Genomic DNA, 27,622 nt, shown 5'->3' on the forward strand with positions numbered 1-27,622 from the left:
AGTCCTTTCTCAAGTTCTGAAGCATTTTGTTTTAGTTTTCAAAACACAGCATAATACACACATACACCCTTACAAGTGCACCAAACTACTCATAGAGTTTAATAACCTATTGTAAAATGAAACCCTGTGTTACTACCACTCAGGTGAAAAAAAAAAGAAAAAAAAAAAAAGAACATTGCCAGCCTTCAGAAGCCCTCCATGTGCCCCTCTACACATCACAGCCCCTCTTTCTGATTGGGGTAGCAGAAAGAGGAGCAGTCAAATTTTTTTTTTTTTTTTTTTGACAATCACATACTTGTTTTTCTTTGTGGTTTGGTCTCCTAAAGTATCCTCCCATAGAAAACTGAAGGGATTTGAGTCCAGAAGGAGAAATTTGAGGCCAAAAAGACAGAAGCTTTCATCACCTTGAAATCACAATAATCAGTATTATAATGTGTGAACATTCTGTGACTTCTCTAGGCTACTGATCATGTAAGCAACAAGCATTTCAGTCCCATATCTTGTCACTTATGGAAGAGAAGAGAGAGCAGTTGAGACTTTGGGTAATCAGTTAAAGATTAAATTCCAGGAAGTTACCTGTTAATTGCAACTAAGGGGATCTTTCCTTTGCCATAGGAAGGGCTCTTCCTGTGCGTGCAAACTAGAACCCTTAAGATGGTATGAAGGGTTCTTGATCAACATGCTTCCTTTAAAATCATGCTGCAAGACAGGAAAGCTGGCTTCAAGGGGGTTCTTCCAATGAATCTTGAATACAGTTCCATGGGCTGCTACATCAGAATCGCCAGGAAAGGTTTATTTTTCCCCAAGTCTTTAATTCTGAAACTTTTTTTTTTTCCTTTTCTTTTTCTTTTTCTTTTTTTTAGACAGCATTTCACTCTCGGTTGCCCAGGCTGGAGTGCAACAGCATGATCTCAGCTCACTGTAACCTCTGCCTTCCGGGTTCAAGTGATTCTTCTGGCCCAGACTTCTGAGTAGCTGGGATGACAGGTGCCTGCCACCATGCCCAGCTAATTTTTTTTTTTTCAATTTTTTTTTTTTTTTTTTTTTTTTGAGACGGAGTCTCACTCTGTCGCCCAGGCTGGAGTGCAGTGGCCGGATCTCAGCTCACTGCAAGCTCCGCCTCCCGGGTTGACGCCATTCTCCTGCCTCAGCCTCCTGAGTAGCTGGGACTGCAGGCGCCCGCCACCTCACCCGGCTAGTTTTTTGTATTTTTTAGTAGAGACGGGGTTTCACCGTGTTAGCCAGGATGGTCTCGATCTCCTGACCTCGTGATCCGCCCGTTTCGGCCTCCCAAAGTGTTGGGATTACAGGCTTGAGCCACTGCGCCCGGTAATTTTTTTATTTTTAGTAGAGACGAGGTTTTGCCATGTTGACCAGGCTGGTCTCGAACTCTTGACCTCAGGTGATCCGCCCGCCTCAGCCTCCCAAAGTGCTGGGATGATAGGCAAAAGCCACTGCACCCAGTCAACATTTTTTAAATACTGAAAAGTAGAGGGAATAGTTATAGTGTACCCCCATTTACTCATCACTCAGTTTCAGCAGCTGGTGACATATTTGTTTCTTCTCTACCATTACCCGTACTCTCCCCACTGGGATTATTTTAAGGCAAATCCCAGAGACATTTTATCCCTAAATACTTTAGATAAAGGTTTTCCTTTTAAAAAATCGTAACCTCAGGACCAGCCTGGCCAACATGGTGAAACCCTGTCTGTACTAAAAATACAAAAATTAGCTGGGCATGGTGGTGGGCGCCTGTAATCCCAGCTACTCAGGAAGCTGAGGCAGGAGAATCACTTGAATCGGGAAAGCAGAGATTGCAGTGAGCTGAGATTGCAGTTGAGCCTGGGCCACAGAAACGAAACTCTATCTCAAAAAAAAAAAAAAAAAAAACATAAACACTATACATAAAAATGAACAATAATGCCATAATAGCACCAAATGAGAATTTTAAAAATACAGATTCCCAGGCCCTGCCCCAGACCTACTGAATCTTGGAAATATTGAGGCTCCACACCCAGAGATTCTGATTCGGTTGGTCTGATGCAGGGACCCGTAACCTGCATTGTAACACCTTCTCCAGGTAATGCTGAGCCTGCAGGTGCTCAGAGTAAACCTGAAGAAAACCAGGGTGTCTGAGGCTTTCCAGAGGAAAACCAGAGTCCAGAGAAGGCAGAGAGGCACTCAGTGAGGAACCAAGCAGAACAGGTGCACCTCCCTCCTGGCACCCTATCTCCTACAAGAGGAGAGACTGAAAGAGCCCCTTCCTGTCCCCAGTGGTGTGGGCAAGAGGCCTGTGCCTCTGACTCTTGTCTCTGTGAAAGACCATACCCACCAAGCCTATGGTCCTGGCGACAAGGGTGCCGGGGATGACGAACAGACAGGGAGGTCTCCAGCAGCTTCTTTCTACACAGAGGGCACCTGTCAGAGGCCAGTGTGGGGGCCACAGGCTCCCTAATCCCCAAGAACTGCCAGGGAAGGAGGCTGCTTCAAGTGGGTAGGGCACCAAGCTGGCCAGGAAGGACAGGGCTTCTCCCAGCGGTACCAACACGGTGGCACCTTCTGCCTGCATCTCCCAGGCTTGCTTGTGGGGCTTCCTGGGGCTCCCAGGAGCCGCTGAGGGGAAGGGGTGGCAGCAGTGGCGGTGGTCGGCTCTGCCCCGATGGTGACTGCCGATGACACTGTTCTCTGTGCGGGTGGAGACAAAGCTGGCCACTCCAGATTCTCCTGCGCGCAGGAGAGGAGGAGCTGGCGCTGCTTCAGTGGCGAGGATGGGTTCATCAGTCCCAGCTGGTCCCAGGGAGAGACACTGCCCCAGCCTGAGGGCCGCACAGCCCACCCCAGGACCCTCCTAGCAGGAGGGCAGGAACGCAAGCCGACCTCGGGCGCGGGGTGGGGGGCGGCGTCTCCAGCCTGAGGGAACATGATCAAGCCCAGGGCAGCCGGCAGTCAGAGGGGGCAGGCGCGGCCCCAGTAGCCTCTGGAGACCCTCTTCCGAAGCAAGGAGCCACATTCCTGCCATCGGGACCACCAAAGCGGATTTCTACAAACCAAAGTCGAGAACTTTTCGTTGGGGACGCGGCCTACCCGGCGCGGGAGAGGGGGCGCAGCTGTCACCCCGTCCTCACTCAGCAACACCGGGCGCCGCGCCGGGCTAAGGCTGGCAGGCTTCTCGCGGCCGGCAAGTGGGCTCCGCGGGCCCCATGCGCGCAGGCACAGGTGCGCGGGGCCACAGCCGGGCGCCCTTTGCAGCCAGCCACCGCCCCCTCTTCCCCGCGGGCTTTTGCACACGACGCGCCCAGAGCCGCTTCACACGGGTTGGCGAGGGCTGGATAAAGCCGGCGGCCGCGGGGCACAGCGGCGGACCCGAGACGCTGGAGCGCTTGGCGTGCGGAGCCAGAGCCCGAGCTGCAACAGCAGCGGGAGCCGGGGGACCTCAGGGGCCGCAGGAGCCGGGCCGGAGTGAGCGCAGCTCGCGGGGCCCACCAGACAGGCGGGAGAGAGCCACCCGGAGTCCCGCGCGCAACTTCCAGAGCGCACTCTGCGGGGCGGCCGCGCGGCTGCCGGGACCTGGCGCGGGCCTGCATGGACGCCACGGAGAAGCAGCACCTGTTGGACGCCAGGCCCGCAGTCCGGTAAGGCGAGAGCCTGGGGAGAGGCGGGAATTTGGGCGGCAGCCGATGCACCTCCGCGTTTGCCACCGCAGCAGTGGTTGGTTTTGGCGGCGGCTTGAGCTGGTACCACGCAGGAGCGGGGGAATGAGGTGAGGGAAAGAAGATAATGAGATGTGGCCCAAGGACCGTCTCTCCCTCGGTCGCCGCACAGAGCTTGACTCCTGCCCGCGGGGGGCCTGGGGTCGGGGGAGTGGCGGTTCCCGCCTGGAGTCCTGCCCTGCCCAGTACTTTGCCCAGGCAGCCCCGCCCTAGGGAGGCCCTGTGTCCCAAGTGCGCTGGAGGGGGCCTGCTTTTCTCCCAGAGCCTGCGCTCTGCTCCTTCCCCGCGCTCCACTGGACACTGGGAGAGTCCTTAGCTATTTTTCCCAGTGGACACAAGGCCTCACAGAGAAATGGGACTAGAGTCGGCCCTCCTTGCCCCATCTCAGAGTTGAGCGTTCCCTCTCTTTCTCTCTGGTCAGGTCATACATGGGATCTCTGTGGCAGGACGGGGCTGGCTGGATCCCTCTGCCCCGACCTGGCCTGGACTTGCAGGCCATTGAGCTGGCTGCCCAGAGCAACCATTACTGTCATGCTCAGAAGGGTCCCGACAGTCACTGTGACCCCAAGAAGGGGCAGGCCCGGCGCCAGCTCTATGTAGCCTCTGCCATCTGCCTGTTTTTCATGATCGGAGAAGTCGTTGGTAAGCACTTTTGGGCTAATGAAATGAAGTTAGCGCATGGATAGACTTCCTAGCAATACTGACACTAAAAGCCCCATTTACTGAACACACACTGCGCTAAGCCTTTATATACACATTATCTGATTCAGGTCTAACAACCTGAATAGGTGACGTTATTCTCCTTGTTTTACAAATGATGAAACTGAGGCATGTTCAGGTTAAGTGACTTGCCAAAGATCACGCACAACTAGTAGCTAAGGGAAAGCCTGAATTCCTAGAAGGAAAGAGCATTTACTGAGTATCTACCATGCTTTCCAGTCCCTATTTGAACTTGATGTGCACATTCACCCTCTAAGTAGATATTGGTGGCCCATTTCATAGAGAGTGGAAGTTGAGGCTCAGAGAGAGTAGGTCACTTGTCACGGTTGTACAGCTCATGGGTGGAGAGATCTTGAGCCCAGAATGTCTTCTTCCAGAGCCTGTGGTCTCCCTGCTGCACACAGTCTTGGGAGCCAGCTCTCTGGGGAGCTAATAAAGACCCTGTACCCTGCAGGTGGGTACCTGGCACACAGCTTGGCTGTCATGACTGACGCAGCGCACTTGCTCACTGACTTTGCCAGCATGCTCATCAGCCTCTTCTCCCTCTGGATGTCCTCCCGGCCAGCCACCAAGACCATGAACTTCGGCTGGCAGAGAGCTGGTGAGGGTCGCAGCTCGGCAGTAGATGGGGTTGAGAAAGAGGGTGGGTTAGAACAAGGGTTCTTAGGTGGCTGTAATGGGTGGATCCCCCATTCCTCCCCTGAGTGAGGCCAGGAGGGTGATCTGGATGGGGGAAGAGGATGTCAACCACGGCCTCTGTCCTCTGGGAAATCCTAGTCTGATGGGGAAGCCCTAGTCCCAGTCATCCAGGAGCTCTCAGTCTGCGGGGAAGCAAAGTCCACCTTCCTAAGAAGTGCAATAGCCAAGCTTCAAGAACAAATGACAATGGCATTAACACTGCACATAACTCTGTGGATCAGCTCTGGGGGGAGGGGAAGGCCAGCAAAGGCTGCTGGAAGGTATAGGCTTTAACCTCTCTTCCGTTCACCCCGGGTTGCATCGTCACCTTCCTCTTTGTGGGAGATGGCCCAGCCTCTCTTCCCCAGAAGCCTCAGTTTACTAGCTGAACAAAAGGCATACATTTTAATAAGTCAGCTTCTTTACATGTACAACAAAAAAGGTGGACCCAGATAATGACTTATTAGTTCCTTCTAGCTCTGACATTCCCAGATATATGAGGGGTGGGGTAAGGGGCAGCCATGCCGGCCATAGCTTCAGCAGAGCCCAGTGGGACCCAGGCCCTGACTTTGTGTGGGGTGGGGAGGATCCTGAAGGAAGGGGGAAGCCTCCTTAGCCTCAGGCCCATGCCAAGGTGGGTGTTGGGGTTGGGTTCTTCCTCAGAGATCTTGGGAGCCCTGGTCTCTGTACTGTCCATCTGGGTCGTGACTGGGGTACTGGTGTACCTGGCTGTGGAGCGGCTGATCTCTGGGGACTATGAGATCGAAGGGGGGACCATGCTGATCACGTCGGGCTGTGCTGTGGCTGTGAACGTCATGTGAGTGGGGCCCTGGTTCCCCTCGTCTCCCCTCCTCCTCCCGCCTCTCACACCCACACCTGTGTCTGCTTTGCAGAAGGAGACCATGCCACTTTCCAGCATCGGCCACAGGGACAGAACTTCCCTAATGGTCTGAGCTCTGGCACCTGGAACACCTGGGTCCTACCTTAGGCCTAGGCCAAGAACACTGAGAACTATAAATCTGAGTCTTCATCCACTCTACCCACTCCCTAATACATGTCAGGGACTAACCTTGGCTTCATACCTCAAGTGGGGCGGGAAGAGGCCAGTTGTTGCAGGAGTAGCTGTCCCTAGGGGCAGAACCCAAGTCTGAAATTGGTCTCAGAGACAATGGGTGTCTCTTTCGGGCTGTTTCTCTCCTTTGTTCAGAAGCCTCAGTTTCCCCATCTGTGACATGATGGAGTGAACTTATAGTGACCTCCATAATGTCCTCCTGCTCTGAGATTTAGCATCGTGGCATTGTTGTGCCCAGACTCAGCCTGGTATTGGCACTGAGCCCTATCTCCCATGGCTTTCTGAACCAAGGCCACGTGGGTTGGACTTCTCACATGACCAAAGAGATCACAAGGTTTGGGGGCTTGAGATTTTTGCCCTACGAATTGGCTAGTCCTAATAGGTGACTTCCATCTGCAACCTCAGTGAGCCCTTGGCTTTGTCTCCACTTCATAGAATGGGGTTGACCCTTCACCAGTCTGGCCATGGGCACAGCCATGGCACCACCAACCAGCAGGAGGAGAACCCCAGCGTCCGAGCTGCCTTCATCCATGTGATCGGGGACTTTCTGCAGAGCATGGGCGTCCTAGTGGCAGCCTATATTTTATACTTCAAGGTCAGAGCTGGGACACAGAGCGGTGGGGGTGTCAGGGGAGTGTAGACCACCTGAATATCCTCTCTACAGGGGGTCCTTTACAGGACTCCCTCCCAGTTCTGGGGAAAAGGGTGGGGAGAGGAAAGAAACATTTATCCAATACTTACCAAGTGTCAGCACTTCTGATCCTCACAACCTGAAGGGAGAGGTGGTAGTGTTTTCTGTAGCTCAGAAAGGTTCAGTGACTTGCACAGTGTCATATAGCTGGTAAGGCGTAGAGGCACATTCAAACCTACAACTGTGTGTTGTCAAACCCCGGGCAATGCCCATCACATAGAGGCAGGGAGCTGTAGTGGAAAGTCGCAGGCATTTGCTCTGAAGCTTGGCTCTCCTTGCTAGCCATGTGATATTGGGTGAGGTGCTTGCTCTAATGGAGCCTCAGTTTCCCCATCTGTCAAATGGGGATGAATGGTGGATCAGATGGTATCTAAGATGCCTTTTTGCTCTGTCCGTGTCTCAGCTTCTTGAGAATGAGGGGTGGGAAGGGACTGCCTTATCCTGAACTGTGGTCTGTCCTTTCTGCTCTTGCAGATGTGAAATAAAGAGCAGAAAACTGGGAGGCAGGGCCGGGGTGAGGCTCATGCCCACCCAGTAGAGAGAGCCCCTCTCCCCAACAGTGCTGAGTGGGAGGGGAGAAGGGAAGCTGAGGTGTTAGATGGTGAACCAAGGTCTATCTTCCTCTCTTCCTGCAGCCGGAATACAAGTATGTAGACCCCATCTGCACCTTCTTCTTCTCCATCCTGGTCCTGGGGACAACCTTGACCATACTGAGAGATGTGATCCTGGTGTTGATGGAAGGTAACCTGAGCTTTGTGGCTCCTTTTTTGCTCTTGACTTTCAAGCTCTAGATCAGCTCAAATAAGGTGTGTGTGTGTCTGCGGCATCCCAGCACATGGCAGGGAGCCGGAATCTGGAGCCCTGGCATCGGCTGGAAAACCTCCTGGGGCCCCCAGGCTGATCTTCACATAGAGTCTGGGCTTTTAGGTGTGGCAGTTCCTGGAACCGTACCCCAGCCCCGGTCTTCCCTGCCCCCTACCCCCAAGGGTGCCTCCTCTGCCTAGTCAGGTGGCTTCTGGGGGACATCTGTAGCATCTGGAGCTCTCCAGCTCTCCCCTATACATTTCCCAGGCTCTGGCTGCCTTCTCCCAGGGAGAGGGAGTGAGGATTATGCTTCCCATTGCACAGAGGGGCAGACTGAGGCTCAGAGAAGGACGGTCAGCCTTGGACAAAGTTACTTAATCCACTGCAGCTCAGGCCTTTCCTGCATCTCAGGGACCAAACAATGCCATACCCTGGGGGGGGACATGGCTGTAATTTGTGGGGCTGGAGAATGGTCAGTGGTGGAGAATGATCTGGTCTGCCCTGAATTACCTTTTTTTTGAAATAGGATCTTGCTCTGTCATCCAAGCCAGAGTGCAGTGGCGTCACCATGGCTCACTGCAGCCTCGACCTCCTGACCTCCTGGCTCAAGTAATCCTCCTGCCTCAGCCTCCCAAGTAGCTGGGACCATAGGCGCATGCCACCATGTCTGGCTAACTTTTAAATGTTTTGTAGAGATGGGGGTCTCACCATGTTTCCCTGGCTGGTCTCAAACTTTTGGGCTCAAGCAATCGTCTCACTTCGGCCTCCCAAAGTGCTGGGGTTACAGATGTGAGCCACCACACCTGGCCCTGCACCTTGGCTTTCTTATGCTCTAGGCCTGGGGTCTTGGGCCAGGGTCATAGGCTTCCGCGTGGTCAGGGTCAGTCTGGAATGGAGTAGGATGCTGGCCTGGGCTTAGCAGTATTTGGCTGCAGGTCAGAGCTTTTTCTCCAAGAATATGCTAACCCAGATAAAAGCGATAATGATGAAGATGATGATTGTGCCCTGGGTGGGTCCAGGGATTCTCAGGATCTGTTCTTTCCTTCTTTCCATTCAAAAATATATTCATTGGCCAGGCGCAATGGCTCACATCTGTAATCCCAGCACTTTGGGAGGCTGAGGCAGGCAGATTACCTGAGGTCAGGAGTTCGAGACAAGCCTGGTTAACACAGTGAAACCCTGTCTCTACTAAAAACACAAAAATTAGCCGGGCGTGGCAGTACGCACCTGCAATCCCAGCTACTCAGGAGGCTGAGGCAGGAGAATTGCTTGAACCTGGGAGAGGGAGGTTGCAGTGAGGCAAGATCGAGACACAGCACTCCAGCCTGAGTGACACAGCAAGGCGCTGTCTAAAAACAGACCAAAAAATATATTTATTGAGCACCTACCATGGAGTAGGTGCTGTTTTAGGCACCAAGGATACTGTGGTAAACAAAGGAGACTGTCCTGCCCTCATGGAGTGTTCCTTTTAGAGGGAGAGACTGACAATAAGTAAATTCATAAATAATTTCAATGTTAAGAGTGGAGAGGAAATATAACAGAATGATAGGGCGGAGAGCTTGGGAGGTGAAAGCAGCCTCAGACCTGCAGGCCAAGGAGGTCTTCTTTGAGGGGATGACGCCTGAGGAGCAGGAGCTAGCCCTGTACCAATGGGCAGGCGTGTGAGGGGCAGTTTACTTTAGCCCCTGTGCTTGCCATCCTCAGGGACCCCCAAGGGCGTGGACTTCACAGCTGTGCGGGATCTGCTGCTGTCGGTGGAGGGGGTAGAAGCCCTGCACAGCCTGCATATCTGGGCACTGACCGTGGCCCAGCCTGTTCTGTCTGTCCACATTGCCATTGGTGAGTGCTCGGGACACTCAGGGTGGGGTGGGAGACAGGCAGCCAAAGGCCTGGTGCCATCTCCACAGGGTCCAGGTGACCCAGATGCTCACAGCGCCCATGCATCGAGCCCAGCCTCATGCTGAGTACTTGATATGCATTATTCCATCTGATCATCACAATCTCATTTATCCATGAAGAAACTGAGGCTGGGGTTGGGTGGTAAAGTTACTGGCCCAGGCTTTTACAGCTAGTATATGGCAGTAGGTGGCAAATTCCTGGCCTTAAGGCCAGTGCTTTACCAGCTCTTTCAGGCATGAGCCAGGTCTGGGCTGGGAGGCTACCTGGCAGAGGAGTAGAATCTGGGGGCTTCTCCATGTTCATGGTCCCCCATCCTGTTCTGCTGGGGATGGGGTATGAGATTCAGGCTCCTGATGGTTTCAAAGGGCCAGAGTAAATGGTTTTCCCAGCTGTGTCCTCTCGGTCCCCAGCTCAGAATACAGATGCCCAGGCTGTGCTGAAGACAGCCAGCAGCCGCCTCCAAGGGAATTTCCACTTCCACACCGTGACCATCCAGATCGAGGACTACTCGGAGGACATGAAGGACTGTCAGGCATGCCAGGGCCCCTCGGACTGATTGCCCAGCCAGGCACCAACTGGGGCATGGACAGGAACTGCAGGTGGCTGGACTGAGTGTCCCCCAGGCCCAGGCAGGACTTTGCCTACCCCAGCTGTGTTATAAACCGGGTCCCCCTCCTGACCTCTGCTCCATGTTCAGTGCGGAGCCTTGTCCCACTCCAGGAATGGAGCTCTTCTCGACCTCCCCATCTGACTACAGCCAGCGCCAGGGTGGGGACTCAGCGGGTATAAAGCTAGTGTGACCCTGCTCTTCCAACTCCTGGGCCAGCTCTGGAAGGGCTGTATTTGGGCCTAATCCTAAGCAAATGTCGTTCTACCACTCGCAGGGGCAAAGGCAGTGAGCCATGGGATGTCCAAAGGGAGGCTGGCCCCAGCGCACCTGTACTGCCTGCCTCATCCCCCATTCTCAGCCTGGCTGGCCTTTGCCTTTATGAATCTGAGCCCTTCCCTCTGCCTATAGCAACAGGCACGGGGGTGAGGACCCTCACACTCTCATTTGAGCCTCCTTGAGGCAGGGAGCCAGGAGGCACCTGAGGCCTGTCTGTGCTTCAGTCACTTCAGCTGTGAGCCAAATGTTCCCTTTCCTGGAGGGAAGAGGCCTCTTACTAGGTAAGGGACAGGTTTCCTGTTTCTTATTCCCTCAGCTGTGCCAACACAAAACACAACCTTGGCACAGGCGGTGGGTGGAGGGTAGAGAGATTTCAGTTTGGGTTCTGCGCTAACAGCCTCCAAGCCCCTTGGCACTTCTGTCGCCCTGAGAGTGTCCCAGGGGATTCAGAGTCTCCAGCAAGATATGGCTGGGCCAGCTCTGCTGCCTACCTGGCCTGACCCAGTCAGAGCCTGGCATGGTGGAGGGAGAGGGAGAGAAGCGGGGCTGCACTCGGCCCAGAGGCCAGCCAGGAGGGAGACCGTGGCTTCCTGGGGCTTGTGTGCGAAGATTCCTGACTTAGGGTGGCTTATGTTTACAAGATGCAAGAGGGGAGATCTGTCCCCGACTCATGGAGACAACATGCCCAGTTATCAGAGAGTCCTGTGTCACAAGGTCTGTCTCTGCCGTTGTAAGCAAGTGCCTTGGGCGAGTTGGCCTCTGCCCTAGTCTCATCTGTAGACCGACCGGGTTGATGCCTCCCTCACAGGGTTGAGAACAAGAGCCAGTTGGCCAAGTACCTGTGGTTGTTGAAGACTGGTTACTTTTATCATCCTTGAGACAGGGAACTCTGCGGCCCGAGGCTGCCTCACTGAGGAGCTAGGTGGGCTTCCCGGCCTCCTCAGGGGCAGCACTGAGTTTGTCTTGACTGTTCTGGCCTAAGGTGGGAGGAGGGGGGTTTGGTCACTTGCCTCCCACTTTAAATCTCTATCTTTCTATCTGTGAAACGACCTCTTTGTGCCTTCCCAGCACTGTCATCCTGATTGCCTGTGTTCTAGGTAGGTGGGTCCTTCAGCCCCTCCAGGTCTGTGAAAAGTCTGTGGAAAGCACTGGCCTGGAGTGGGGTGGGGGGTTGCGGTGGGTGCTCCATTCCACTACAATCTCAGGGGACTCAACCTCCCCTACCCCACTCCTACCCCCCTACCCAAGCCATGGCAGGCCCCAGGAGCTTGATCATGGGCTTTGCTGTGTACCAAGTCCTTACACCCCTCTCAAGAGACAGTCATTGGCTGGACATGGTGGCTCCCACCTCCAATCCCAGCACCTTGGGAGGCCAAGGCAGGTGGATGACTTGAGGCCAGGAGTTTGAGACCAACCTGGCCAACATGGTGATACCTCATTTTTACTAAAAATACAAAAACTAGCCAGGCGTGGTGGCTTGTGCCTGTAATCCCAGCTACTCAGGAGGCTGAGGCAGGAGAATCACTTGAACTGGGGAGGCAGAGGCAGAGGTTGCAGTGAGCTGAGATCGCACCACTGTACTCCAGCCTGGGCGACAGAGCGAGACTCCAGCTTAAAAAAAAAAAAAGAGAGAGAGAGACCATCATTGCTGTGCCACATTCTTATGGATGAAAAAACGGAGGCTCAGAGGTGGAGTCGTTTTCCGGAAATCACACAGCCAGTGCGGGCAGGTCTGGGATTTCTGCCTCATTCCCACAGACCTTTTTCTACAGCAGGGCCTGGGGACCTGGTCTGGGCTGCCTGTTGGTACAATACGAACCGCTGGGACCAGCAGTGCCTGGCCCATGGGCAAGGCCATGCCAAGGCAGTTCAGTGTCCTGGGTGTCACAGCTGTGACTGGAAAGGTGCCTCTTTCCCCTGGCTGGGCCTGGCACCCAGCGCCCTCCCCACCCTGGGAATGCTGCCTGGGCGGCAGCTGTATGCTTTCCCACCCACCCTCAGTTCTTGACTGCAGGCCAGACTGCCTCTCCCCCGCCTCTTTAATTTCCACTCGCCCTGTACCTCCAGCATCTCACAGCACCACGCCTCCCGAGGGTAACCCACTCTGCCACTCAGCTGTGACTGGCTCTAGGGAGGACCTGAGTCATCCAGGGGCCCGCCGAGGTCAAGCTGGGGGGTGGGGGTGGAAGGCCTCGGAGAGGCCTAAGGGGACAGCATGTTCCTGCCAGTGAGACAGTCACGGGAGTTTCCAGAGCTGCGAGGCCATCAAAGCAGGAAAACACCTGACACCCTGGACCTGGGCTGGACCCACCACCCTCACCCTCTGGAGTCGCTCGCGCTCCCTGGCGAGCCCTGAGCCCTAGCCCCTCCCTCGAGCAGCTGCTGTAAGGGTATTTATAGCCTGGAGCATGAGGGGGCAAGGACACGCGCTTTATTTCGGAAGTGATAATTCCAGTTCCAGGTGGGTGAACCCCGGAGGACCTAGTGTCCCCTCCCTCACTCCATCCTCACCTATACCTCTGGGGACAGTACCGCTCGCGCCCAGTCCACCTAGAAACAGTCCCTTCTGAGTTCCAAGTGTGCAGGCCAAAGAGATGGGGCTGTTCTTCAGATTCCTCTTCCCAGCTTTCAGCCCCCGAGCTGCCCACAGCGCTCACCCTCCACACCCCGGCCGCCCTCTGGCCATGGGGGTGACGAGTGCGGCGCGGCGCTGACCTCTAGTGGTCAGCGTCGATAGTGCAGGGCAGACGGCAGAGGCTGAGCCGCCGGCGCGCGCCGTACAGGGCGGGGCCGGCCACTTGTTCCCGTCCTGCTTTCCTCGCCCACTCATCGTTTACCCGCACCCCTCTGCTCCTTGGCTGAGGCTCAAGGAGTGAACCTGACAACCTAGGCGTCTTTGGGCAGCTACCTTCCCCGGACTAGGAATCCTAGGAATGGGGTGGGGAGGCAGTTCTGTTTCTCCGCTCACCCTGTCCCGCTGCCGCCCGCATAGGGCCAGGCACGCAGTTAATGTCTGCCATCCACCTATTCGTCAAATATTTGCGGCACATCTGCCTAGCCAGAGAGAAAAGGACAGGAAACGACCAGACCCCCGGGGCTCGCAAGCCAGTCCTGGGGCCTGACCATGCGGGAACTGTGGCAAACACTGGGCTGCGAAAGCGCTAAGGAGACCGGTGAACCCATCGGGGGCGGGGAGGAGGGCCAGGCAATGTCCCTGGAGGCGGCAATGCTCTGAAAGACAAACAGAAGTTAGCCGGGTGGAGAAGCGGAGAGCGGCGCTCCGGGCGCCAGGCTGAGCCTGCACCTAGGCTCCGCGGCCGAGGGCGGGCGGGCGGGCGGGAGAAGGTAAGGCCACGCCCCCCGGTTGTGACTGGCCAACCGGGATCCGACGTGTGGGCCCGCTGGCTGCCATGATAGGTTCTGTGTCCCAAGGGCGGAGGCGCAGGCAGGTGTCGCTTCCCCTGGGAGCTGGGCTAGGACCTCCGCTGGGGTCTCCGCGGGTCGCCCCCTAGGGCTTCTCCAGGCTGCGGTACTTCTTGCGCTGCACGGACACCGGGTCCTTAAACAGCACCGGGTCCAGACGCAGACGAGAGGACAGCAACGGCATGTGGCCGAACGCTGCCGCTATCTGGTTGACGCAGTCGGGGGCTGGGGCCTGCGGCTTTGGCCTGGGCCCCGGGCCCCCGGAGGCCTAAGAGGGAAAGAAGCAATGGGTTAACAGGCTTCTCTGCCCTTCCGAACTCCCCACGCCCGTGCAGCAAGAAAGACTGGTATTAGACAGTGAGAGGGAATCCTCCCCGCCACCCCTGCCCAATCCCTGCCATTTCCGACCAGTCAGCCTCAGCCCTCACCAGTGGAGCAGCCTCCTGGCGTTGCTTGCTATAGGGCACCTTGATAGGGGGCAGCTTGGTGACTGCTGCTACTAGGAAATTCATCAGGACGTCCACACAGGTGGGTGCCTCATCTGCCAGGGTCCTCAGAACCTTGGGCAGGGAGTGGGTGAAGAGAGTGTGGTAATACCTGGGCAAGGGAAAAGACGGGGAGGCTGCAGCCAAATTCATCCCCAGGCCCCATTCTCTACCCTCCTGACCTCACCTCTCCCTTTGACCCCCATCCCCAAGCCTCTGAGCCTGGCTGCCTCAGAGAGCTCCCATCCCTGGCGTGAACAGCTCTCCACTGTGCTGTGGGCCCCGTGGCTCATCTGCAGTCAGTGATGTGTTCCCTGCCCTCTCTCTCACAGCTCCTTGGGGCACCCATCCTTGGGCTCTGAGCTCTGAACCCAGAGCCAGAATTAGATGGGTTGGGATCAGCTGGTTTCAAAGCCATCAAACATGGAAGCCCAAAGAACAGTTGTGGATGAACCAGGCTGATACTGCTTCGGGTAAGTCTCACTTCACACGGCCCTCAGACAGGCCAACTTCACCTCGCAGACATTAGGTTATTCACTACTCTACTGAGAATTCCCTGCAGAGTTCCTGAGTAATTTACAAGAGGTTCCAGGTTATGCATATTTGATTTAAACATGTTTAAGGAACACCTCTAAAGAGGTCTTACAGAATTCAGTCCCTGTCCCAAGACCAGAGCACTTCAGACAGCTTCTGGAAGGCCTGGGATGTTCCCCAACTCATCACATCCACATTTATAAAGCATCAGTACTATTCTCTTGTCACCCTACCCCCAGCAAACCCACACACTGCCCTTACTCACTGCATGGCTCTACTTAAAATAACAATAGCTACCATTTGTGGAACCTCCGTGCCAGGGACTTCATTTAATGTTCACACCAGCCCTGGGAGGTGAATCCATCCCATTTTACAGATGAGAAAACAAACTCTAGAGAAGTGAGGAGATTTGCCCAGGATCCCACAGCTGGGAAGTGGCAGATCTGGGCCTTGAACCTGGATCCCTGGGGTCTAGGCCACCCTACTCCATTCAGGGTGGGGGTCTTTAGTCCTCTGATCCTCTGATCCCTGGGCAGGGTGGGGGTCTGTACCTATGGTAGAAGGCGGCTGTGGTGAGAACCATGGAGAATTCGTTGGTCCTCTCAGCAGTGTAGCCCCAGCCACCATGGGCCTCATCCCAGAAATGGCTTGATGTCAGGAAGCCCACCATCCGCTCTGGGAAGCTCTGCCACACCACAAAGGCAAAGTCCACCTGGAGAGGGACTCAAGTAAGCTGTGAGGAAGGACCTCCTAAATGCCTAGAACATCCAGAGAGATGGAGGCAGGGCCAGCCTGGCTGAGGGGCCAGGGCAGGACTCAGGGGAGAGGAGGTGGGAGCCATGGCTTAGAATTGGCTGGAAGTATGGCATGAAAGCTTCTAAGGGCCACAAAAACAATTTCTCAAAAGAGTCCGTGGAAAGCCTCAACGAGACTCCTAAAGAGGAGGCTGCCTGGCTTGCTGGGGTGGTTTCAAATGCAAGAGGTTGGACCTCATGACCTGGGGTCCCCTCAACCCTGGGAACCTGAGGGGCTGCCGGGGCCCTCTGGCTGTGTCCACCCATACTGGGCTTCTCTTGGGCCCAGCCTCACCTCACTTGTGGAAAGACTGCTGTGGGCATCAAGGCTGAGGATGGCATCTGTTCTGATGGTGCTGTATGGGAAGAAGCGATCACTAACCTGCAGGGAGAAGGGGCGGGGCGGGGGGGACTCAGTCACTGGAACCTTCCCCCCACCCCCATCCAATAAGTAGGAGCCAATCAGGCACAGTGTAGACGCCTGGGCCATGAATAAAGCCTCCCTTCAGGCACAGTGTAGACGCCTGGGCCTCGAATATGGCAAGGCAGTGCAGAGCTCGTTTTGTGACCTGGGCAGCTCATTTGACCTCTCTGGATTTCAGTTTCCCCTTTGGTAAAATGGGGCAGTTGGTCTCTAGGGGCCCTTCCAATTTTGACATCTTGGGATTCCTCCATTGTCATACTGTTGCATCAACTGTGGGAGGAGTGTCAAACATCCCTCATTTGAAAGAAACAGATCTAGAGAGATGAAGGGACTTGCCCACAACCATGTGGCAGGCAGGTGGTTCACACCAACCACGGTTCCCAGAAGCCTCCCCTTCCTGGCCCAGTGTGCTGCCCTTGGTGCATATTTTCTCAAGATCCCAGGTTTCTCCTCTGTTCCTCATCTGAGATATCAGCGCACTCCTCTGTCTTCCTGCATCACATAAGCCCCCGTGCTCTGGAAGCACAATTCACAGGGACCAGGGAGGGAAGAGAATCATTACTATTAGCCCTGCAGCTGAAACCTACTGTGTCATTCTTCAGCCTCAACTGCGGCTCAGGTCCAAGTATTCATAAAACACCCATGGGTGCCCTCCCCCAGCTCCCAGCATGGGCCCACCCCTTTCATGGCTCTCCTCAGCCCTTACCTTCCTGTGCCCATCAATGACTGTCAAGGGCATGGCTGTCTCCGGCCAACTGGATGGGAGTGGCCTCTCATTGCTCCAGAGAACCAAGATCTAGAGGATAGGGGGTTGTTCCTGAAGTCTGGGGTCTAGGGCAGAAGGTGGGTTGCAGGGGGCAGGAGTGATCTTTCTCAAGGTGGAAGAAGTTTGAGAAGTCAATTTTATAAGCTGCACATGGGAGAAGGGTTTAGTTCATCACTGCTCTCTCCTTGCCTCTGGGCTTGTAGAAGGCAGGAATTCTGGTGACATGAGGGTAGTGACCTATGGCTTTAGAACTCAAGAGAGTTGTCTGTGGTAGTCCCTAGCCTGGGCCCTGACTCCATGCTCCATCCCCATCTTTTCTCGAAGCCTTCATTCTCTTCCTCAGGCTCTTTTATGACTCCCAGCCCAGCTCAATGGCCTGTTTCAAGCCGTCCCGTGTGCACCCTGGCTGAGCTAACTGCTTCGCTTCCTCTGCAAGGACTCTTATGAGTCTATCTGTCTTCTCTAGAAGTAAGACTTGACAGTCTGTGTGCCAGAAAATGCTAACCCAGTCTGAATCTCTGGGCAGGATCCTTCCCTGCTTTTTCCCTGCTCAGCATGAAGCCCACAACCTAGTGCTCAGAAAATGACTGCTGAGTAAAGGAATGAATGTTTCCTTCTCCAGCCTCCCTAAGAGACACCCTGCTTTTCACATGGCTTCATCAGTTTCCATGGGGAAGAGGCAACAGAATCTTGGGAGTTACAGAAGAAGGTAGCAAGAACACTTGGAAATCGTCCCCATTCCTCCCCTTAAAATGAGTGGTCATCCTTGGGGTCTGGAAGTCTTCAGGGCCCTGCCCTGTCCTTGCCCCCACCCTGGATCCCAGGACTCCAGCTGGGAAGGGGGCAGACCTGGGCACAGTGCTGGGAGCCTGCCACCGCCTGGATGAGCTTCAGAGGGGGCTGACCGGGGGGCCCCACCCAGATCAGGGCGCTGAATCTGCCCTCAGGGCGGGAGCCTGGGGGAATGAGACACAGGCTATTAGGGTGGGAGGGAATAGAACCCCATGAAGAGCCACCTGAGTAGGGAATCCCGGGGGCCAGGAGAAATGTCAGGGCTTGGGAAGGGTCTTGGTGGGGCTCTCCAGATGAGGCTGGGGCAGCCCTAGGTAGAGCTGAGGGGACTTCAGGTTGTCCCATCCCAGGGCATACCCTGTTGCAGGTGGTAGAAGGGGAAGTCCTGGGGGCTTGTGGAAAAAGTAGACAGAGCCAGGAGTGCCCCTGGGGGGCTATTCCACAGCAGCGAGGGGTGAGCTGATGTTCCAAAGATCCGGTCCTGAATAACCTGAAATGAGAGAGGAGCTGAGCAGAGCGAGTGGCCTGTGTGTCCATGGCCACACCTCCCCTTCCAGGCTCTGGGGAGGGTGACAACTGCATCACCAGTCCTCTGGGGTCAGAAGCTGAGGTCTAGAGTAGGGGGCACTCCATGATGTTGCTCCAGAGGTGGGAGATGGCAGGGTCACTGCTTCCCCTTCCTTCCTCACTCATGACACTAACGGGTCGTGACATTTTTCAGGACTCAGAATCCCTCCAAACATAGCACCCCAGGCAGCCGTCAGTAGTCAATTGGCATTGGCACGTGCTTTGAAATCTATTTGCTACAGCAGTCTTCTCTACAGATGGGGAAACTGAGGCCAAGATTGGAGAAGAAACTTGCCCCAAATCTCACAGCCAAGTCTCAGATTCATCCCAGGACCATCTTCAAGGAGTGGGGGTGTCCCCAAACACTGGGACAGAGAAGTATGGAGAGGTGACAGGGATGGAGCAGGAGTCAAGGGCCAGGACCCCCATCAGGTGAGCCCCTCACCTCCAGAGTGGTATGGATGACCTTCTCCACCGAGGAGAAGTAGGCATCCCATAGAAACTGGGTCTGCTGACGCAGGGCGAGGACCCGTGCAGGGGACATCTCCTGGAGGGCAGCCAGGACCTGGGGCAGAGAGGGATAAAAGTGCCAGATAATAGAGCAATTTTGAGCCCAGGAAGTCGAGGCTGCAGTGAGCCATATTTATGCCACTGCACTCCAGCCCGAGCAACAGAGCAAGACCCTATCTCCAAAAAAAAAAAAAAGCAGCAGCAGCGTTCAGGGGTCACACAGAGAGTTGGGTCTGAATGCCACTTGGTAACCATGTGACTGTGGTCGAGCTGTTTAACCTCTCTGAGTATTTGCTCATTAATTGCTTAGTACATTGTAGAGGCTCCATAAATAAATGGTAATTACTATTAACCCCCTCTACCATTCTCAGGGGATTCAAGGCAGGTCACACATACATTTTTCAGAGCTGGACAGAATTCGTTTCATCAGATGGAAAAATCTCCATGCATTTTGCTTTCCCACTCCAGTCCCCATGGAGGCGCTCTGAGTTTGAATTTTTTTGTACCCTTCCCCTAAATTGGTATTTAAAAAGTCATAGGCCATTGGAGCTGGGCCCATGGGGATTGTCTGGTCTAGCTCATCCTGTTGTAGAGATGGGAAAACTGAGGCTGCAAGAGGATCAGGACTTGCTCTCAGAGCCCTTAGGAATCTCTAGCTCCATCGGATCCTCTGGGAGCCCCAGAGGGGAGACTTGGTGCTAGGAGAAATTCATCAGTATCCATACAAGGCAGACAGGAGTGAGGACGGAGGCCAGCCTCGATTCAGGATTCTGGGTCCCTCCCCTGTCCTGGGTCCAGTTCCCACCCTGTGGGCAGGGCTCTGAGCTACCTGAAGTGGGAGCCTCTCATCAGCTACGATGGCTGCCTTGGTCCAGTCGATGACCTCGGAGAAGGGCAGCTCCCAGCGGGGACTGAGAAGCACTGGGATGCAGCCGGCCTGGGGGGCGGGGAGGTCACTGGGGAGCCCAGCCCCACCCTGCACATACTCACCCCCCACCCAGTTCCAAGTCAGTAGCTGCTGCTGTTGGGGGCAAGGGGCAAAGAGGACAGGAACATGGGGGTGTTCCAGGGAAGAGAGGTTATGGTTGTTCTGCAGGGTGTGCAGTGAATGGGGACACAGGCACACCTGAGTCCAGGAGTAAAGGGGCAGGCAGCTCACTGCTCCTTCTCATTGGCCTGGACCCAGCCAGCTCATGAGTGCTGAGGGACAGAGGACAGGTGATGCTCAAATTGGGGTTGTACCTGCAGGGCTTGGAGGAAGCGCGAGGCAGCTTCTGGACGGTGGCCAGAGATGAGGCAGAAGGTGGCATTGGGCAGAGTCTCCCGGCGCTGGGTCCTAAAGAGACACACAGGAAGGTCCCAGTACACATGAGCTTAGACAGTGCCCTTCGCCCCACTGGGCTCCCTCAATGGGAGCACCCCACACCCCTGTACCCCACACCCACACTCCCAAATGTGCAAACCCACTCATGCATACGCACAGTCACACACTGACACACACAAACACAAGCCTCACACCGGCCACGCGTCTGCGGTTGGACTAAGAGGCAGGAGCCCTGCATTCTAGCTCTGCCTCTTCCCTCAGTGGCCTTAGAGACCTCCCTTGCCTTTCTCTGACCTCAGTTTCCTCATCTGTAAAATGGGAGGCAGAGGGCGCTGATGTTTCCAAGGCCCTGCCTGACTTAGACATGCACGTCTGCCCTCCCCCACTCGGCCACAGGCAGACTTTCAGCACCCCTTGCCTGCGTGGCCTCTGAGCCTAGCCCTCCCCTACGCTGAAAGCCAGACCCAAGAAAGGCTCCTCTGTCATGAGGTGGGCTGGGCCCCCAGCCTGGAACCACACAGGAAGCTGCTGCCCAGAGGCCCCCTGGCCCAGAGGACAGGCCTCTTCTGTTCCTCCCACCTACCCCCCCACCGCCACAGCCCAGGGCCACACTCAGGCTGTGTGTGCCTGTGGGGGAGGGCAGGAGTCCCAGCCTCCTCAGAGCCACCCCCTGCAATTGTCCACCCAGGGGACCATCGCCTGTGACCCAGTCGGGGGAGGGATAAAGGGAGGGACCAGGACACAGGCCTGCTCAGTGTGGGACTCATGACTATGGCCCTGGGGGTCCTAGGACCCTCCTCAGTTACAGCCTGCTTGGCTCTGAGCCTAAACCTCCAAGAAGCAGACCTGGGAGTACTTAGGCAGCCTCGGGGCCTTGCCCCATTGAACAGATGGGGAAACTGAGGCCCAGAGAGACCCAAGGACCAGCTCAGGGTCACAGATAGGGTTGGGATGGAGCTGGGACTAGAGCAGAGATGTGCCAGCTCCTGACTCCGAGTTACCTGAACCACCCCAGAGCCGCTGCTTTAGGGGTCTCCCAGGGGACCCCAGCCTTCTTTCTCCTCCCTCCATGCTTAAGTGTCCACTAGGCCCTCCCTGGAAGAAGCCACAAGTAACCACCAGGACACCCTTCACCTCATTCTGCCACAGCAGAAGCCAACCAGGTACAGCCCCCTTCACCCCCAAGTCAACCTCTAAGGAACTGAAAACCTCTAGGTTAAGGCTGAATAAACTGCACCACTGATCCTTAACCTCCCTTGATCCTCTGTGCCTTTAAGATCTCTTCTCCCTCACACTGGAGGGCCCCTCCCTGCCTTGTCAGCCTGAGGAAGTCCTCCTACTCATCTTTTTCTTCTCAGACAAGCTCTTGTTCTGTCACCCAGCCTGGAGTACAGTGGTGCCATCACAGCTCACTGCAGCCTCGACTTCCCGGGATCAAGCAATTCTCCTGCCTCAGCCTCTTGAGTAGCTGGGACTACAGGCATGTGCTACAGTGTCTGTTTTTGTTTTTGTTTTGTAGAGATGGGGTCTCTCTGTGTTGCCCAGGCTGTCTCAAACTCCTGGCCTCAAGTGATCCTCCTGCCTCAGTCTCCCAAAGTGTTGAGATTACAGATATAAGCCACCACACCTGGCCTTTTCCTACGCTGTCTTAATGTGTAAGCTGAAACATCACCTTCTCTGGGAAGCCCTCCTTGATGTCTCCAGAGATGGTTCTCTCTGCTCCCACCTCCCGGTGGACTGCAGTAGTAATGATCCAAGCTAACCTATATTGAGTATGTAATTTGCTCCGGCACTGTTTTAAGTGCTTTGTATTAACTCAGTTCATTCTCACAGCACCTCTATGAGATAGGAGGGGAGGTATGCACTGTTATTATCTCATTTTACAGATGAGAAAACTGAAACCAAAAGAGGTCACACAGCTCTTGAGTAGAGGAGCCAGGTAGGCAGCCGGTGCAGCCTCTCTCTGCTTAACAATGTCAAACAATTGACTTGCCTGTCTCTCCTACAAGGCTGAGCTCCTTGAGGATGGGGCTGTACCTCCCCCATCTCAGTATGCCCAGGGCCTAGCAGAGTGCCTGGTGGAGAATGGGAGCTCAGTGGGTGCTGCCGAATGCTCAGTGTGACACTAGGGAATAGATGTGGGACCAAGAGACCAGGTATCTGGGAGGTCAATTTCAGCAGAAATTCTAGTGATGGAGCTGGCTGAGAGTGCAGCCAGTGGGCGGTCTTTGGAGGTGGTGAGTTCCCCATCAGTAAAGGTAAATAAGCAGAGTCTGGATGAGCACCTTTGGCGGGGAACAGGGAGTGTGTTACAGAGAAAACTTGTGCATCTATGTGGTGACCACTAAAGAAGTCTTAGGCTTCTGTGACCACATAAGGTACCTGCCATAGACTCAGGGCCTCAGTACCCAAGGGTGGTCAGTGTGGCTGTGCCCATGGCCTCAGTGCTCTACTAGGGCCTGGCCATAGGCAAGGCCACATTGTGACTTCCATGTGCCCTAGGCACTTCGGCCTTCACAGTCCCTCCTGCCACAAAAAAAGAATATAGTTGATAACTGTGTTGGTATAAAAACAAGCAATATTATATATTAAAACATTTTCTGCTGGGCACCGTGGCTCATGCCTGTAATCTCAGCACTTTGGGAGGCTGAGGCAGGCGGATCATTTGAAGTCAGGAGTTTGAGACCAGCCTGAGCAACATGGTGAAACCCTATCTCTACTAAATTTTTTTCTTCTCCCTGAAAGTTCATTTTTAATTCTGCTGTGTTTTTTTTTTTTTTTTTTTTTTTTGAGACGGGGTCTTTCTCACTCTGCTGCCCAGGCTGGAGTGCAGTGGCATTATCTCACTGCAGCCTTGACCCCCTGGGCTCAAGCGCTCCTCTCACCTCAGCCTCCCAAGTAGTGGGACTACAGGCTTGCATCACCACACCCAGCTAATGTTTGTAATTTTTGTAGAGACAGGGTCTCACCATGTTGCCTAAGCTCAGGCAATCCACACGCCTCAGCCTCCCAAAGTGCTGGGATCACAGGCGTGAGCCCCTGTGCCCAGCCCTGATTTTCAAAAAATGAAAATATTTTCATGAGCCTATAAAAGTATCATGGGCCCTAGGTACTGACTGCGCCCCTTGTTCCCAATGGATACAGCCTGGGGGATTTTAAAGCATGCATCAAATTTATGTTTAAAAATGGGGGAGAATATACATATCGCTTGTACACATGCAGAGTTTCTCAGAAAAGACACATAAGAAACTGGAAGCGGTGTTTGGCTCCAGGCAGGAAAACTGGGTGGCCGGGAGACAGGGATAGAAGGGAGGCTTTTCACTCTATGCCCTTTTGTGCCTTTGGAATTTTGTACCATGTGAATGAATTACCTATTCATAAAAATGAATAAATAACAGTTTGAAGGGGTGGAGATATATTCCAAAGCAACAAGAGACCATTCAACCAAGGTGGAAAAACATGGGCTTTGGAGCCAGAAGTACAGGGCTGAATCCCAACTCCACTGCTTCCAAGCGCCTGATTAGAAAAGTGAGGGGCCCATGGAGAACAGGGAACCTTGTCACCCTGGGCTACTCCACTCTCTGGGCCTCAGTTTTCCATTCCCTGAAATGGAGATAATAATACCTCCCTTGAAGGCTGCATGACAGGATCAGCAGTGACTTAGGTAAAGTGCCTGGCACAGCACCTGGCCCAAGCCAGGCACTCCTTAAATGTAGCCTCCTCCCCTCCCCACTCTCGCCCGGCTGAGTGAATGTGGGGCGGTGGCAGGGGCTGTGAATGGCCTCTTTCTCTGGCCGGCACTTGTTTATTCAAGCTATCTCTCTCACTCTGTCCCTACACTGTCTGGCCCAGGCAGCTGCCTGGCACTTCGGAGAAAGTGAGGATCAAGCCACTCCAGAGATGACAAGTCCTGTCACCTTCAGGGAGGCTGAGGCCAAAGACAAAACTTGAAGGTCAGAGGACAAGACTGCCAAGCTTCGCCCCCGGGAAATAAAACTTATCAAAAATGCTACTCAGAGGGTGACCCATGCTAATTAGAAAACTGTGGGCAGCTCTGGCCAATTTCAGATCCATTAGTAAACAGTTAATGAGTGCCTACCTGCTGCGCGCAGTTCTCTAACTTCCAGTTTTTCAGAGAAGTTCAGGCTGAAATCACTTTCAGGTTCATCAACAATGAACTGTGCTTAGCGATAACTAAAGTCAGCTGAAAAAAGAACTTCCTGCAAGCAAGAGTACCCGAGTGCCTCATCAGAAAAGTGAGGGAGGGCATGGCAAAGGGAGAGCCTTGTTGCCCAAAATGAGCTTCTGCCTGAGCTCTGAGCTGCAGGGGCTCGGGTGAGATCCCTGACTTTTCAGGTTCCCGCCCTGGAGACCATTAGGGATGGGTCCCGGCAGAAGGACCCTGGGGCTGATCGGGCAAGTCCGTTCTTACTCCTGGCTGTGAGGGCTGCCTGTACCCTCAGGAGGTGGAAGGATCCCATTCCCACAAGAGCCCTTTGGCTGAGACAAGTCCCAGGAGCCTCAAGCAGAGGCAAGAATTCCTGGGAGGGAGTGGAGCTCAGAATAGCTGATGTTGTTCCAGCAGAGAACAGAGAGAGAGACCTGAGGGAGGAGCAAAGGGAGGATACCAGAGTGATAGTTCCCTACTCAGGTCTGCCCCGGGAGGGGCGGGATTCAGAAGGAACCCTCTGCCACCGGGTCCCTGGACAGCCTCAGGACTCTCATTCTTGCCTGCCCAGCTCGCCTTTGGAGGCTGCTGGCCTGCTGGGGACACAGAGGGGTTAGAGTACTTAGGGGATAACTATCACCTGAGGCTCATCCCCCCAACTAGCCCAGGTGGAAAAGAGTTTCCGCGCAAGCTCACCATGTCCCACAGGCCCCCAGCCACTTATATGTCAAGGGCCTCTCACTGGCAGGAAATTCTTCTTCAGACCTGACCTACGTCATATTTGCTAGAACCAAAGGCTGTTTCCTTGAGAGGTTAATCCCCAAAATTAGACACAGGAGCAGCTTCCAGCTGTGACTGTGAGGCCCCTCTGAGGCATTTGATGAGGTTGATCATAAACTTCTGCTTAAAACTCAGAATTCTCATACTGAAGGCTTTGGAGATAGGCAATTCTGGATCAAAATACTGGCTCTTTCCGGCTGGGTGGCCTCAGGAAAATTACTTAACCTGTCTGAGCTTTCATGTCTGGTACACAAACACTTAAATGCTAACAACTAGCATATTTTATTATAATCATTATTTATAAAAGTGCTTAGCACAGAGTAAAGCACTATACAAGTGTATGTGGGGAAAAAAAAATCTTAGGGTAGGAGGTTTGGAATGAGTCATGTTTTATGTTTTGAAAGACCCCCAGGGGAAAATTCCAAAACCTACCTTAGACACCCCTTGTGTCAAGTCCCCATCTTAATGGAAGTGCTTTCTGCCATCTAACTTGGCTCCCACCTGCTGCAGCTGAGGCCTAAGTCTGCCAGGACTACCTGGTTCTCCCATCTCAGTCCTGTCTTCTGCCCTCGTCTCTGGGCTTGGCGTCTATTCCAGCCCCCTCCCATCCGGCCCCCAAGGCAAAAGTTTCACTTACTGCCTAGATCGTGGGTCTTGCTCACAGTGTGCATCCCAGGGGCAGGCAGAGGAGCCGGTGTCTGCTGTGCGCCACCCACCCCTCTCCTCTTCCACGGCTAGCAGGGCTATCCCGGGCTGGGGGCTGTGTTGCTGCAGCTGGCCAGGAGCCCCACCTCGCAACGGGTGGGCTTCAGGGAGAAAAGGGAGGGCCACATCAAAGCCAGGCCGGAAGGAGTCCACCGTAGGGCTGGCCTCAGCTACCATAGCCTGTCCCAGCTGGAAGGTCTTGGGGCAGGGAGCTGGGTGGAGACGGAGGACCAGATGGTTCCTGCCCCTGTTCCATTGCAGAGGCATTGAGCTGCACTCTCCAGTCTGGGCATCCAGGCTGAGGAGGAGGAGGAGGCAGGCCCCAGCAGGGCTGAATGTGTGGAAGCGAGAGCCCTCAATGGAAGCCAGGATCCTGTGATGAGTCTCAGAGATCGGTCCAGGAGCTGGGTACACGAATACCTTAAGGCCATCGCCCCTGCACTTCGAGGTGTCAAAGCAGGCTCCCCAGTTGCAGCTGCCACCATGAGGGGCTTGAGGAGGTGAAGCGGCATCTTCTGGGAGCTCTCCAGCCTGGGAGAAGCTCTGCAGGAGCTCTGCGTCCAGCCAGCGCGGCCAGCCTTGGGAAGCCCCAGGCCGAGGTCTGGGAGGCAATGCCAGGCGGAGAAGGGAGAAGCCTCCCAGCAGGGCAAGCAGGAGCCAGGAGGCTGACAGTGCCAGCCAGAGGGACTTTCTTCTCCTCCACGACTGCATGTGGCCACCCACAGTCAGGGCTGGGGAAGCTGGGAGGCCTCTGCCAGCAAGCAGGAAGAGCAGGGCCTGGGGCGGGCGACCAGAGCTGGGACCCACCTGCTAGTCCTGCCCTCTCATTGTACAGATGGGAAGACTGAGGCCCATTGAGACCAGGCTGCCTGTCTAAGGTCAGACAGTGGGTCACCAGCTAGGCAGGAGGAGGCCAGGTGGGACCCAGCTTGCTGGCCTGGCCCCCCTGCTCTCAGGACTCTGCCTTCTTGGCCTTTAGACAACCAAGCCAGCCTTTGCCCTCCCAGCAGGGACCCCTGCCCCTGGGCACTGCTCTGGCTGACACAACCCCTGTCCAGAATGCAGGGCCGTGTCCCCCTGACCTCCTGGCTGCACCCCTTGACCTTGCCCTCAACTGAGAGGAAGGCTGTCTGCCAGGCCATGGGGACCAGTCAGAGCTCCCACAAGGGGCGGCTTGGCCAGGGACGGGCTGGAGGGAGCTGGGCTGGTCTTCCCGCTCCTCCCCTTGCCTGAGCAGCCCTGGCTGCCCCTGTGCCCGCTGGCAGACACTCCTGGACTGTGGCCCCTGTGGCTGGAGCTAAAATTAGACCCTGCGTCCCATGTGGATCATCGGAGTCAGCTGAGGTCACAGCCTGGGTGCAGCCGGTGTCCCCCGCCTTGGATGGCCAGGCAGGTTCGGGGTCCTGGTCCTCATCAACTCTGCCACTGCACCAGCTCAGGAAGTGCAGCCCCTCTTCCCCGCAGCCCAGCAGCTGCCCTGCACCATCTGGCTTGGACCTATCATAGTGCAGGGGCCAGGGCCGCTGTGCCAAGCCCCCCAAACCCTACGGTGTCTTCTCCCGTCCCTCTCCAGTCGGCATCTGGCCCATCTAGATCTCTTTCCTTAGCAGCAGCCTGGCTCCTCCCCTGCCAGCCCTGATTCGCTCCTGGCTGGGAGGCAGGGTCTCCTTTTAACCCCTTTCAAACCAGTTTCCTCAACTGCTCATCAAACCATCAAGTACCGCAACTCACAGCTGTCCATGAGCTATCACAGCCTCTGTCTCTCAGTCCTCCAACCACCCTCCAAGGCAGAGATTTACCTGTCATTTCTTACAGATAAGGAAAGCACAGAGAGGAGGTGAACTCTTTCTAAGGTGACCCAGCTAAGAAGCGGCAGGGTGGGGATTTGAA

General features: G+C 55.0%; 2 protein-coding genes and 1 long non-coding RNA gene across 5 annotated transcripts; 2 read left to right on the forward strand and 1 right to left on the reverse strand.

The window, feature by feature from the left end:
• The first annotated feature begins 3,189 nt into the window (after positions 1 to 3,189).
• Positions 3,190 to 11,298, forward strand: SLC30A2 (solute carrier family 30 member 2). 2 transcript variants are annotated; one of them, XM_033227701.1, is made up of 8 exons: positions 3,190 to 3,632; positions 4,132 to 4,352; positions 4,885 to 5,031; positions 5,772 to 5,925; positions 6,616 to 6,775; positions 7,507 to 7,612; positions 9,380 to 9,514; positions 9,985 to 11,298. In XM_033227701.1, exons 1-8 carry the CDS (start codon positions 3,583 to 3,585, stop codon positions 10,128 to 10,130), a joined length of 1,119 nt encoding a protein of 372 aa, XP_033083592.1. In that variant the 5' UTR covers positions 3,190 to 3,582; the 3' UTR covers positions 10,131 to 11,298. The 2 variants fall into 2 exon arrangements, with proteins under 2 accessions (XP_033083592.1, XP_033083593.1); XM_033227702.1 differs by lacking the exon at positions 4,885 to 5,031.
• Positions 11,299 to 12,869: 1,571 nt separating this feature from the next.
• EXTL1 (exostosin like glycosyltransferase 1) lies at positions 12,870 to 27,371 on the reverse strand. 2 transcript variants are annotated; one of them, XM_033227703.1, is made up of 11 exons: positions 25,665 to 27,370; positions 19,998 to 20,091; positions 19,585 to 19,692; positions 18,691 to 18,810; positions 18,036 to 18,168; positions 17,736 to 17,842; positions 16,827 to 16,916; positions 15,992 to 16,078; positions 15,454 to 15,614; positions 14,312 to 14,480; positions 12,870 to 14,151 (listed from the first exon to the last, which is right to left on the reverse strand). In XM_033227703.1, the coding sequence occupies exons 1-11, from the start codon at positions 26,441 to 26,443 to the stop codon at positions 13,969 to 13,971; spliced, it is 2,031 nt and encodes a 676-aa protein (XP_033083594.1). In that variant the 5' UTR covers positions 26,444 to 27,370; the 3' UTR covers positions 12,870 to 13,968. The 2 variants fall into 2 exon arrangements, with proteins under 2 accessions (XP_033083594.1, XP_033083595.1); XM_033227704.1 differs by lacking the exon at positions 19,585 to 19,692 and having other exon boundaries at positions 25,665 to 27,371.
• Positions 14,317 to 24,032, forward strand: LOC117093080. Its single transcript, XR_004441023.1, has 3 exons — positions 14,317 to 14,411; positions 14,701 to 14,841; positions 23,936 to 24,032. It is a non-coding gene; the product is annotated as an uncharacterized LOC117093080 (long non-coding RNA).
• Positions 27,372 to 27,622: the final 251 nt, after the last annotated feature.

This window comes from Trachypithecus francoisi, unplaced genomic scaffold (assembly GCF_009764315.1).
Source record: "Trachypithecus francoisi isolate TF-2019V2 unplaced genomic scaffold, Tfra_2.0 Lachesis_group12, whole genome shotgun sequence".
Lineage (NCBI taxonomy): Eukaryota > Metazoa > Chordata > Mammalia > Primates > Cercopithecidae > Trachypithecus > Trachypithecus francoisi.

Excerpts from the sequence above, each read along its gene's own strand:
- SLC30A2 (XM_033227701.1), top strand. The coding sequence starts at position 3,583 with ATGGACGCCACGGAGAAGCAGCACCTGTTGGACGCCAGGCCCGCAGTC. Across the intron at positions 3,633-4,131 it reads GACGCCAGGCCCGCAGTCCG|GTCATACATGGGATCTCTGT; the intron begins GTAAGGCGAGAG and ends CTCTCTGGTCAG. Across the intron at positions 7,613-9,379 it reads GATCCTGGTGTTGATGGAAG|GGACCCCCAAGGGCGTGGAC; the intron begins GTAACCTGAGCT and ends TGCCATCCTCAG.
- EXTL1 (XM_033227703.1), bottom strand. The coding sequence starts at position 26,443 with ATGCAGTCGTGGAGGAGAAGAAAGTCCCTCTGGCTGGCACTGTCAGCC. Across the intron at positions 17,843-18,035 it reads CTTCTACCACCTGCAACAGG|GCTCCCGCCCTGAGGGCAGA; the intron begins GTATGCCCTGGG and ends TCATTCCCCCAG. Across the intron at positions 14,481-15,453 it reads ACAGCCGCCTTCTACCATAG|GTATTACCACACTCTCTTCA; the intron begins GTACAGACCCCC and ends TCCCTTGCCCAG.